The sequence below is a fragment of the Xenopus laevis genome, chromosome 2L (assembly GCF_017654675.1).
Source record: "Xenopus laevis strain J_2021 chromosome 2L, Xenopus_laevis_v10.1, whole genome shotgun sequence".
Lineage (NCBI taxonomy): Eukaryota > Metazoa > Chordata > Amphibia > Anura > Pipidae > Xenopus > Xenopus laevis.
In genome coordinates, this window is record NC_054373.1 from 161,855,132 (window position 1) to 161,868,604 (window position 13,473).

Consider the following 13,473-nt stretch of genomic DNA (forward strand, 5'->3'; position numbering starts at 1 on the left):
ACAAGGGTGTTATGTGTTGTTAATACATGGTACGGGTATAGGATACGTTATACAACATCCCGAAATCCCTGAATTACAAGAAGGTTGTCTCCCGTAGACTCCATTTTAATCATTTTTCTTTGTAATAACAAAACACTAACTTGTAATTGATCCCAACTAATTGAGCCCTATTGGTGGGAAAACAATTTAATGTTTAAATGATTTTTAGGAGACTGAAGATATGGAGGTCCAAATTGCGGAAAGACTCTTCATCAGGAAAACCTCAGGTTTTGGATAATAGGTCCAATACCTATACTGATATTGTGATCCCCAACCAGTGGTTTGTGAACAATATGTTGCTCACCAACCCCTTGTTTATGGCCCCAAAGCAGGTGTTTATTTTTGAATTCCTGGCTTGGAGGCAAGTTTTGGTTGCATAAAAACTATGTGTACCGCCAAACAGAGTCTCCTGTAGGCTGTCAGCCCACATAGGGGCTGCCGGATAGCCAATCACAGCACATATTTTGCACCACCCATGTAAACAGATTGGCTATAAAGAAAAAGTAGAAATATTTTTGTGCTTGTGTACTATTGGGGTGGGTTTGTTTCGATGGGGCCATAGGTAGGTTAGGGCACCACCCTCTTCAAAATTCCAAGTCAGCTGGGCTAATTTACAAATACTTTGTACATACGTGCCTTTATTGTCTAGGTGAGTAAGTGCCAAGTGCAGGGTAGTGGCGATGGCATTGTCCGTTGAGCGATTGGAACGGTAGACGAACTGCCGTGGATCCAGAGATGGTGAGAGCAGGCCTTTGATGTGTCTCATGACCAGCCTCTCAAAACACTTCATTATGGTGGATATTAGTGCGATAGGACAGGTTATGGAAAGTTTGAACACATTTCTGTGGGTAAGGTTATAAATGTCATTACAGTTTTACTAATGAAGGTGAATTGCGGTTTCCCCAAGAGACCTGTTTATCTTAAATAGTTACAATTGTATCGTTACTCATCTTAAATTGTTACAAATATATCAAAGTGCAGTTGGTGAATATTCTGGGCCCTCTGTCAAAAGCCTATTATTTAATTATATTTCAGAAACATTGTACTTTTTTCTGGCTCGGGACAAAAAATTGGACAGTTGGGAGGTATGCTATAGGTTTCTGCACTAGTGTAAATTTGCCAGCTGTTAGCCCCACTAATGTCTTCTTAGAAAAACTTCTTTGTCTAGTTGCTGGCTGCGCTAGCAAGCAAAACAATATGCTCGGGGTGCTTTGTTTGCTGCAAATCCTAACACTGATTGGGCATCCTATTGTTATAATTCTTATTACTCTTTACATATAGAGAATAGTTTGGGCATCCTATTGTTATTATTCTTACTCTTTACTTATAGAGAATAGTTTATGTAGTTATTTATTTAACATTTATATTTTCCATATGCACTGCGTACATAAATTATACATCATTCACATTCAAGGTCCCAGTAGAGTTTACAGTGTACAGGGTTTATTTATGAATGCAAGTTCAGTGTTCAAAGTGCAATTTTGGATGCAATTTTCCATGATTTTCCCACAATGCATTATTTGACCACACACAATACCATATACAATTATGTAACCAGTATATACTAAGTTTAGATGCGTTACACCAGAAAACTTCAAAAGAGTCTGGCACAAGCCTAGACCCACGAAGTTGTGAAGCCAGAGTCAGATTGTTAAAGGGTTAAACGTAGGGATGTGCGAATTCGACCCGTTTCGTTTCGCCAAAAATTTGCTGCCAGCGAAATGTCGCCGACGCCCATTAAAGTCTATGGGCGTTGAACATTTTTTGTCGCACGAAATATTTTTGACGCACGTCTTTTTTTTTTTACGCACAACACCATACAAGTCTATGGGCATCATTTCCGCGGCGAAACAAGGCGAAAAAATGTGCCCGTCCCTAGTTAAATGGCTTAAATTTTATTTTCCATAATTAAGAAACAAGGCCTGACGCATTTTGTGTCTACCAGGGACACTAAGGGGCTGATTCACTAAGCTCGAGTGAAGGATTCGAATGAAAAATACTTCGAATTTCGAAGTATTTTTTTGGTACTTCGACCATCGAATTGGTTAAATTCGTTCGAATTCGAACGAAATCGAACGAATCGAACGAAAAATCGTTTGACTATTCGACCATTCGATAGTCGAAGTACTTGCCCTTTAAAAAAAACTTCGACCCCCTACTTCGGCAGCTAAAAGCTACCGAAGTCAATGTTAGCCTATGGGGAAGGTCCCCATAGGCTTGCTAACCTTTTTTTGATCGAAGGATTTTCCTTCGATCGTTGGATTAAAATCGTTCGAATCGTTCGATTCGAACGATTTAATCGTTCGATCGAACGAAAAATCCTTCGATCGATCGAACGTAGGATTAGCGCTAAATCGTTCGACTTCGATATTCGAAGTCGAACGATTTTAGTTCCCAGTCGAATATCGAGGGTTAATTAACCCTCGATATTCGACTATTGATGAATCGGCCCCTTAGTCATTCATAGGCCTTGGTTCTTAATTATGGAAAATAAAATGTAAACCGTTTAACCCTTTTACAATCTGACTCCTGCTTCACTACTTCGTGGGTTCAGTCTTGTTCTAGACTTTTTTGAAGTTTTCTGGCACACACAATACCAGCATCACCTATTGACGCAGCCTGCAGGGGTAACCCTGGAATTACAGCTAGCTTAAAGGTGGCTGTATTTCCAGTGTTTCATTGGGTTCATTCAGAAGAGGAGCAGGATCCGACACACTGATGCTGAGTGCAACTACTATAGATGGAAGTGCAAGGGCGTCTTTCTACCTTTAATGAATGGCATCATTATACTAAAAGTTTTGTCCATTTTTGCATAGATGCACTTGCAGCTCTTTTTGCATCACATTCAACATGGCTGGTTTTATACGGAACTAATTAACTTGTATGTTTTTGGTGTGTCGGAGGACTTGCAGATGGTGTGAAATGCCTAAGGGTAATGGGTTACGGGGAGATTTGTTGCCGCAATAAATTTGCGCTACTGAAAACCACCAAAAAATGCTTCTCCACCAGCAATAATTAAAATCGCCTGTGGCAAAACCTCTGTGTTGCTTTGTCTTTCTAAAGTCACACAAAGTTACCTTCCAAGGAGACTTTGGGTGACTTTGAATCACATAGATCTTACAATACCACCGGCAATGTCAAATATTGCCAGTAAATAAGCATTTTCCGGAGATTTTTAGTCTGCAGTAGTGCAGATTTATTGCAGATGACAAATCTCCCCATCGGCCATGTCCCTAAATGAGATTAGCTGTGCAGCGATGTCCAAAAATGACTAGAAGAAATTTCATCCATTTGATAGCGGCTGTGTAGTGAGGCTGAATGCAGTAGATGGCACTAAAACACTGTTCTGTGCAACTGCAGAGGACGATACTGATATTGCAGAAAACAATTGCTCATTGAAACCTGAAAAGTGGGTGAAGAGAAGCCTCAGTTTCAAGTGCTGTAACCACACACTTAGGGGCACATTTACTAATGGTCGAATATCGAGGGTTAATTAACCCTCGATATTCGACCCTCGAAGTTGAATCCTTTGACTTCGAATATCGAAGTCGAAGGATTTAGCGATATTCATTCGATCGAACGATCAAAGGAATAATCGTTTCGAAGGATTTTAATACATTGATCAAACGATTTTCCTTCAATCCCAAATTTGCTATAAAGCCTATGGGGACCTTCCCCATAGGCTAACATTGATGCTCGGTAGGTTTTAGGTGACGAAGTAGGAGGTCGAAGTTTTTTTTAAAGAGACAGTACTTCGACTATCGAATGGTCGAATAGTCGAACGATTTTTTGTTTGAATCGTTCGATTTGAAGTCGAAGTCGTAGTCGAAGGTCGAAGTAGCCAATTCGATGGTCAAAGTAGCCAAAAAAATACTTCGAATATTCTAATCCTTCCCTTGAACTTAGTTAATGTGCCCCTTATTTTATAACACTCAATTAATATTGAGTGTTATTATTTATTTGGGCTTTTTCTTTACCAATGCATTGTCACCCCATTGTTATCTTTCCTAGTGCCCTGTCTACACTACCCCAAGGCTGTCTCAGTTCCCAGCTAACATTAGGGTACATTATTAAATCATATAATTCACAATGATCTGAATCACATCCAGCTGTGTACATTCCTGTTCCCTTATCCAGAAAGCGACCAAGATCCATTTAAGTGACATAGATTTCATACTGAGGGAGCGTGGATCTCAGCAGGCAGAATACTGGCAGATGGTATCAGATTTCTTAGGTCTCTGCTTCAGCCCAACAAGAACACCGTGTGCTGTTTGTAATGTGATCAAATACATATTCTGTCCTGCAATGCTTTTCCTTAATAAATGGTGCCGTTACCAAGCAGAACCTCTGTGAAAATTTCATAAATTCCTGGATATACTGAAAATGGTTATTTTCTCTCCTAGTACAGCATGGTGAGCAGGTTGGTTCACCTTCAGGGCTGTGGCCGAAGGGTAGATTTGTCACCTGCGATAAAAATGCGCGACTGCAGGCGACAAATTTCCAGAAAATGCATTTCCATTGAAAATAACTGAAATCGCTGGCAGTAAAACCAGCACAACACTTTATTCTTCCAAAGACGCTCGAAGTTGCCTCGGGAGGCGATATTTTGGTTTTACCACCAGTGATTTCAGCTACAGTAGAACCCCCATTTTTTTATGTTTTTCAGTGGACCAGGAATAAATTATGTAAAATCCAGGAAAATGTAAAATCAGGGAAATGCGTTTTACTTTGAGATACAATATTTACTGTGTTAATAACAATGGTTAAATATTGCAGTGTTAATGTTACACTATGGGGGGTTTGTGCAAGGCCTTTATGTCAGTCACATGCACAACCTAAAGCAATAAGTGATTGGTGCAGGACTGTATAAGGGGCAGACTCATTGGAAGTGAGTATTTACAGGCAGAACCATGGCAAAATATACACCTGGTTACTATTTGAAACCTTTTTATTTCACAAATTATAACATTCATAGAGCTTTTTTTGGGAACATCAGGACAAAATTTTGATCCAGGAAAACATTACTTAAAATCAGGGAAATGCACCCATTGAAATGCATTATAAATTGGTGGGACCACAAATAAAAAATATAAATGTGGGAAAACTTTAAATCAGGGTACAGGTTTCACTGTATTTTCAACGGAGAAGCATTTTCAGGAGATTTGTCGCCCGCAGTCGTGCATAGTTGCGACAAATCTACCTGTCGTCCACTGCCCTTTAAGTAACTTTGACTACATTATACAATGGCCAAGCAACTTTTCAGTTGGTCTTCATTTTTTTTACAGTTTATTTATTATTTGCCTGCTTTCCAACTTAAAAATGGGGGTCAATGACCAAGCAGCCAAAAAGACTATTGCTATGTGAGCCTACAATTTTATAGTTACTTTTTCTTCTGTTCAGACCCTCTATTCATATACTTGTCTCATTCAACCCAGTCCCTGGTTGCTAATTTTGATCCCTAGCAACCAGATAACTGCTGATATTCCAAACTGCAGAGTTGCTAAACAATAAGTAAATCAATTTAAAAAACAACACAAATAATGCATTGTTTGCCCAGGAGCAGTAACCCGTAGCAACCAATCAGCAGATAGAATTTACTGTCACCTGTTTAAAAGCAAATAAATGGGTTGCTATAGTTTACTGCTACTGGGCAAACCTAGTGCCTTTTATTACATATGGGGGAAAGTGCTACTATTATATATTTTTATTTGTAGAAGTGTACAATCACATACATTTTATTGCACAAGAGCAGTTACGTACATGGAACACAATTCTGCTACATAGATATATAGATGATACCTGGGGTAATACACAAACAGAGCTTTTAGCTTTTACTGGTGTAGCAAGGGTATAGAAAGCAAACTGCAAAGTAAATGAGCCATAGCATGAGAATAATCTTTCTAAATGTATCCAGGGACAGATGACAGAAATGTCAAGTGTTTGGCAACAGCACTGCCTTTTTACTGAACATTTGAAAAATCCATAGTCTTGGGGAGGGGGGTAAAAATACCATTTGTCTAGAAATGAAATGGATTTCATGACCAAGAGTCGAGAGAACTGCTCGCTTTTATCTTTTTTTCAAAAGAGACAAAAATGATACTGTACTGTTTTAATGCCAGAGGTTATTTTATTCAAAGCCCTTTTTTATGACCTTATGTCCTCATGTTGTACAACCCAAAGCTTGTCTTGTGTCTTTACTTTGCATCATTGAACTATTAATGGAATAATCTCAATCCAATATACGGTAAATCATCTCCCCATGAGAATGCTTCTTATTAGGGTCAAAGCACACAGGCAGATTCGGGGAGATTAGTCGCCCGGCGACAAATCTCCTCTTCTTCGGGCGACTAATCTCCCCGAACTGCCTCCCGTCGGCGATTTACATTCTAGCTGGCTGCAGGCAGTTCAGGGAGATTAGTCGCCCCGAAGAAAAGGAGATTTGTCGCCGGATACTCGGAGTGCTTCGTTTTCCAAAGTTGCCAGAAGTTTCCTTGTGAGGCAACTTTTGAAAATGAAGCACACCAATTGCCGAAGATTCTAGCCGGCGGGAGACAGTTCTGGGAGATTGGTCACCCCGAAGAAGAGGAGGTTTGTTGCTGGATGACTAATCTCCCCAAATCTGAGCGTGTGCCCTGACCCTTAAAGGTCTGAGGTCCTTTGGTACAGTATGTGACATTGCGTCACCAGCGTTGACCATTAAAAATTGAAATGTGCATAGTGAACAGTGATTGGCTGTATAGTTAATATTACACCACTTATTAAAAAGTGACCAATGGAATAAATGACATGAGGCCAACATTAAACACATCCTTTGTATTTCTATGATATACATTGCTCTAAGGGCCACTACAAGAGTATATGGATTATCATACTTCTCAACAGTACAGGACATGCCTTCAGCCACGACCAGAATCAATATAAGACTTATTTGGTGCCATGAGTTTTCTTTGCTGAATGCTAGTTGATGTCTGCGTAAAACTTGTTATAGCCCAATGCTGCAAAAAGCCTGAATCCGAAAACCCACCATCTCAGACCTGTCGAGGTCCTGTATAAGTCAATGGGTGAGGCACCTATCTCTATTTGAAGTTTTTGTGGTCTGCGCTGGGTTTAACCTGAAAATCTGACTTTTTCAGGGTTTTTGGGCAAATGTGAGAGATTCAGGAACAAAGCCTTAAAAATTAGAGGGATTTGGGATTTTTTTGGTTGTGGTTTTTTTAAATAAAATATGACATAAATTCCAAATTTAGTAAATAACCCCAAAGTATAGATATTAATAAATAATGCCCTTTTACATTTTTTTCCTGGAGCCACCATTTTGTCATGGTCAGTGTGATCCCTTAAAGATCACATGACCAGAAATACTGCAGCTCTAACTTTAACAGGAAGAGGTATGGGAGTAAAAGACAGGACTTTGACCTAACATGTCTGTTGCCTTTGGTTTGTCTGTGAGCACCGTGAATCGTATGGTCCCAAGGGACGGCCCTTAGTACTCAAAGGGGCAAATTCACTAAGATGCGAAGTTGCGGCAGGCGCAACTTCGCCGCACTTCGCCGCACTTCGCCGCACTTCGCCAGTCGTAGTTTCGCCAGCGCTCCGCAAATTCACTAAAATCCGAAGTTCCACTCAGGGGTAGCGTAAGGTTGCGAAGTTGTGCTAGCGTTGATTCGCTAGCGTTTTCCTCTAAAATTTGCAAATATGTTGTTTGTTTTTAAGACACGGATTCCTACAGTTGTAGTTCGCTACTTTTCCCTTGCAAAACGAACCATATATATCACCATACTGTATATATAATATTGCAATTATGCAACTGCATCAATTAATTGCAAATATGAAACTATAAAAGGCAACTCATTATGTCGATTAAAGCAAATAAATGGGTTGCTACAGATTAAACATGAACTTTTCTTTAGCATCAGACTTGCTTATAGCTTCAATCCAGTTTTAATTCTAACAGCATCCCCAAAGGGGCTCAGAATCAACTCGCGCATGGATTTATAGCAAACAAACATTAAAAGCGAGCACAAAAAATACTACATTTCAGAAATAATGTTGCTTTCAAGCCAAAGGTCATTTGAGCTGACAGAAACAATCTTTGGGATCATTTCTCATAACCCCGTGTGCGTATGGGGCTCGCCATTACCAAGATGTCTAATTGCTGACTTGCCTGTGTGGTTTCATTGAGAAAGTAATCACCCTGACCCTAGTGCCGAACAAGAACTTCTTATTAAAGTGACTTCAGATTTCTGCAACATTCCAGCATTTTAGGTTGAAATGTGTTGGCAGCGATCAAAGTCTTGCAGGCAAGTAGAACAGACAGACACACTACTATTAAAGTCCTCGGCTGAATAGAATTATTGTTCACCATCAGCTTTATGTACACTTTCAATGTCGTTTTTTTGCCTGAAGGCAAGCTGAAGTGTATTAAGTGCTGACACCATGTTTTCTTAATATCTTTATTTCATTCTAAGAAGCATTTCTTTCTCTGCAGTTCCTCCGCAATAAAACCTATATAAACAAATCTTTGTGTTATCGACTTAAAGCAACCTTGGGCTTAGGAGAGGTGAGCAACGACACAGGTGCAGTGATACATATAATTATCATTTGAAGGTACCATTGAGTTTTAAGTCCCATCGCATGCTGATTTTATAATAATCATGAAAAAAATATAATATGCCCTTCTTATGTAAAGAGTAGCATTGTTCATTTCTGCCCACAGTCATGCCATCGAACCCTCTGTTAAGGGTGAAGAGTGTAGGAGTCCAGGGGCAAATATCTACTGAAACAAAGAATGTAAAGGGAACTAAGCCACAAGTTCATGTGTGTGTCAAAGGTTTATTGAGCTGGGTTTGGTACCAGAGTTTGGATATGGCACAAAATGTACAGTTTAACGCTGGGCTTATTCTAACAGGTTACGATCATGAACTATGTCATAAAATGATGGAAATGCAAAAGAAAACTTGGACTCATTTGCTGAAAATCCTTTAATTTTTTTTTTTATCTGAACAGGAGGAAAGAATTCGGTGGTCAGAATCTATGACATGTCTGATGATGAAGCTGGAACAGCTAAATGTAGACATCGAAGAAGCAGTCATGGCTGGTGCTTCCCAATTACATTTGATCCCAACAGACTGTTGCACACAACTGGTAAGATCGATTCCTTTTTTAGAAAATGCAAAGCTGGCTATTTGATATAAGACCAATTATTTCATGGCGCAAATAGATATTAGTGCAATTGGACAGTTTTCTATAGATCTGTCATTGTGCCACTGAGATCTGTAGATGGTAACAATGACTGATCAATAGAGAATAGGCCTGTGTGTGTGGTTCCTGTTACGTTCCATATCCCAAAACCCAGAACAAACTTCAAGGGGGTTATTTATCAAAGTCCGATTTTATCTCAACATTTTATGCTACAAACTTTGATCAAATCCACTTGGATTTTTTTACCCTTATTTGTTATTACATTTTCCCAAAAATCAGATTTTCACAATTTTTTTCTGATTTTTAACCCAAAAACTAAGAATTCTTATGTTTTTTCCCTAAAAACTCTGGGGTATTGCACGAAACCCACATCAAAAAATCATTGGGACTTCTCCCATTGACTTATATGCAACCTTGACAGGTCTGAGATGGAGGGTTTTCTGATTCAGACTTTTCCATCCTTGGGGTTAAATAAATTCTGTAAAAAATTTTAAAAGTCAGATTTTATAAAATAAATCACAAATTTTTGTGATTTTTGCATTCGGAGTTTAATAAATAACCCCCCAAATGTCTGGTCACGGCTTACATTTCTGCCTATAACAGCCGTCTTTCACATCGGGAGGAGCCCTTTGCTACTCGAATGCCGCCAGGTCTTAAAGTGAGAGAACCAAGGTGAGAGTTCTGGGCAGGCAAGGAAACCAGAATGTGTGATGAGAGGAACGGGGAAAGAGTAAGCATAGTCATGGAACAGGCAGGGGTCAATATGCATTCAGTCAGCATGGTACTGAGTCAGGATCCAAAAGCATAGTCAGAAAACAGGCAAAGCTCGGTCGAGACAGCAATACAGCAATGATCAAGGACAGGCAAGGGTCAAGGAACAGTAATTCAGACAAGAAGCGCACCCAAGAACTAGGAATAGACCTACGTTGGGCAATGGGAAAGTTATCGTGGCACCTTAAATATTTGAATTTCATCTAATGACATCAGACGCGCTGCTCCAAAAGAGAAGTACGCACACGTCAAAACCAGGAAGCCAGCAACCATGGCTTTGTCCGCACTTTCAGTACCCGTCGGTATTCCTCCAAGAATACAACACTGCCAGTATTTGTCAGCACTACATTCTTGAGGGGCGGGCAGGGATGGCATGTATACATTACCCCCTTCTACCCATCATCTAAAACGTGCTTCATTCAGACACATAGGGAGTGCGGGTAGTGATGGGCGAATTTGCCCTGTTTTGCTTAGCCGAAAAATTTACAAAATTCGTGAAACGGCAAGAAATTCATGAAACAGCACCGGCTTTTCGGCCAGCGTATCGCGAACATTTTCTGCAAAGTCGTGCCTGGTGAATAAATTCGCCCATCACTAAGTGCGGGTGGTTGCATTATGAAAAGAATCTCTGTACTTTGCACTTGGCCAATGAAAGTAAGGACAGGGCTGCCTTATGCTCACCAGCAGGGCCGCTTCTGCCATGAGGCAAGGTGAGCCCTTGCCTCAGACGGCAGCAAGTGGCCAGTTACAAGGGGCGGCAAAAAGCGCCTCTTGTAACTTTAACCTGGGTTTTAACCCGGAAATATGGCTATGCTAGTGAAGAGAGCGCCATTGCACTTACTGCGCTAGCGATACTGCTCCCTTAGACCCGCTCCGACGCTAATTTTTAAGAGTGGAGTGGGAGAGGAGGGGGCCGCATCTGGGCTGCTGCCTCTGCGCCCAGAATTGGCGCTGCCCACCAGTGCAGCACTCTGCACCTCACGCTATATTTTACTCTTCCATGTGCTTGCTCCAGAGTCTTCATAAATGACTCCTCAATTCTATTCCTCAAGCAGCACTTTATTAGAGGTAGCAAGAAAACAATGCTGCCAACATTAGGAGCTGAGTTTCTTTTTTTTTAACTGGCCCAGAAGCACTTCTGCAAAGTAGTCTAACCACTCATGGACTGACACATTCATCAGTTAATAAAAATATTGCACTTCAGGGCAACCCTTTTGATGCCGAGTTTGATTTTTAGTAATCTGCCCATTTGAAATTAAAAAAATAACAGCGTGGTATTAAGGTGATACCTTTATTGGCTAACTAAGATAATCATAGCAAGCTTTCAGAACATTATAGTTCCTTTTTCAAGTTCGAAACTATAATGTTCTGAAAGTTTTCGATGATTATCTTTGTTAGCCGAAAAAAGGTATCACCTTTATGCCACTTTATTTCAAAAAGTTTGCCTTGTAACATTTTTACTGGCTAACACGGTACAACAATAGTAATCTTTCACATATTTTTCTTTTTCTCCATCAATTTAAAAGGGCCACAAATTAGAGATTGGCACACACTGTTTTTGCAACGGATTTTGCCTGCCCTACTGTACAGTCCCCTCATGTGATTTCCTCTCACTGTAATTGTATTTTCCCATTGTCTCTATGTGTTTTTTTGCCAAGACAAAATTGTGTTGATTTATTTATTCAAGAAGAGACATAAAAGCAGCTGCATCAGAGTGAGCGCAGCTGTCATCAGAATACGCTTTGCTAGTAGTTAAAGTTTTCAGTAAAGTGACCCAATGAGTCCTTGCACAACACATTTCATTATCACATGCAGAGTCTTTCCAAGGTCATTTTTACAAAACCATATGGCAGCAATTACTGCATTGCTATAAATATCTTATGTAAATTTGACTTAAAACACAGAGGGAAATATGCCTTTATTTACTAGACAAAGAGTTCACCGACATTGCTCAGGGCCTATGTCCAAGTAAACTCGCGAGCCAAAGGAAGTACAGACAGGAAATGAAAAGCTGATAAATCGTGTTATTTGAACATTGGGCTTTTAATGTTTCGGAATTTGCATCTTAACCACAGTTGTTGATGTTGGAAGATTTGGCGTGGGAAATTTCAGCTCCTCCTGACCTTTTTGTGTTGGTATTTACCGCGTGTTCAGAATGTTTGGTAATTGTTCTACTAAAGCACATTTTCTATTTCCGATTTCAAAATTCAGGTGATGCCATTGTTACATTAAAATGGGGTTGTTCACCTTGACATTAACGTTTAGTATTGTGTAGGCAGCAGCATTCGAACTGGCCTTTAAATTAGTTTTAGACCCTAGCAACCAGGGAGCAGCTTTGAAATCAAAGTGAAATAGTAGAGGACCTGAAAAGAAAAAACAACCAACACAAAATAACACTGATTAAACTGAAGCCTTACAGACAGTTATATCAATGCTGTGGATAGTGACCAATGACAACCAGACAGGATTTTAAGATGAAGACCGGAAAGAGCCAGAATAGGAAGGCTAATAATCAATTGAAATTGGAGTTACTGAGAGAAACAGCCATGAATGCAGTGCTTGCTGCTAATTGTGCTTTATTGCCACGACATGTTTCGGGCTCAAGGCCCTTTATCAAGTGTTATATTTTACACACGAAGAAAAAACATTTATACAGAAATAGTGTAAAAGACCTCCCCTTAGGGAGTTGTGCAAAGTCCATCAGTGTCCAATCAGTCCATTGTTCCACTTAGTGTGATGCACCCCGTGCAGGTGTGTGGGAGTTCAAGTGGGTGTGTCAAACAATTAAACAATTAGAAGTTCATGGTACTGCCATTTCAATGGCCTACCTTGGAATAGTCACACCTGAAAATAAACGTTGTTTTATATCACTGATCAGTGTTTTCTAAGTTGCAATACTTAGCTTGGTTGAAAGAAATCAATTCACATTATACCACAAATATATTCTATATTATGTAGTTGCCCATCTTACCATTACGTAGTATTATAGCACTCATTATGAAGTATTCTATTGTTTCATACTGGGCAAACTAGTTATCTGTAAAGGAAACGGAAATATGTATCAATTGTGTTACAGGGTAATACATTATTGCAAGCAGGCAATTGTAACGAATGCATATTGTTACGCGGGAAGTTATGTTGCAAATTAAAAGAAAACCTTGTTGCAGTGGTTCATTTTGTTACAAAATCTCAAAGATAACATTTTACATTCCAGCTGTCATTCAGGCCTTGTGGGTATAAGGTATTTAATCTTTTTATCCAGAATCCCTCTTTTTGTAATAAATATTGTCTCATATCACCTCCCCTTTGTGAGGGCTGGACTACTTCTAATACCATCCACTTCAACTGTGTTTGGTTATGGTTTGCATTATTGAAGTGTCTTGATACAGTAGTATCTGTAGGAGTTCCTTGTTTAAAATTTCGGATGTTTCCCCTATGTTCTTTAATCCTAGTTTTATGCTC

General features: G+C 39.7%; 1 protein-coding gene across 1 annotated transcript in view; it reads left to right on the forward strand.

Annotated features, from left to right (window-relative positions):
- Positions 1–13,473, forward strand: part of stard13.L (StAR related lipid transfer domain containing 13 L homeolog) — a 193,771-nt gene that overhangs the window by 21,761 nt on the left and 158,537 nt on the right. The window contains exon 3 of the mRNA XM_041582646.1: positions 9,046–9,183. Within this exon, the coding sequence (XP_041438580.1) occupies positions 9,046–9,183 (138 nt within the window). The remainder of the gene's footprint in view (positions 1–9,045; positions 9,184–13,473) is intronic.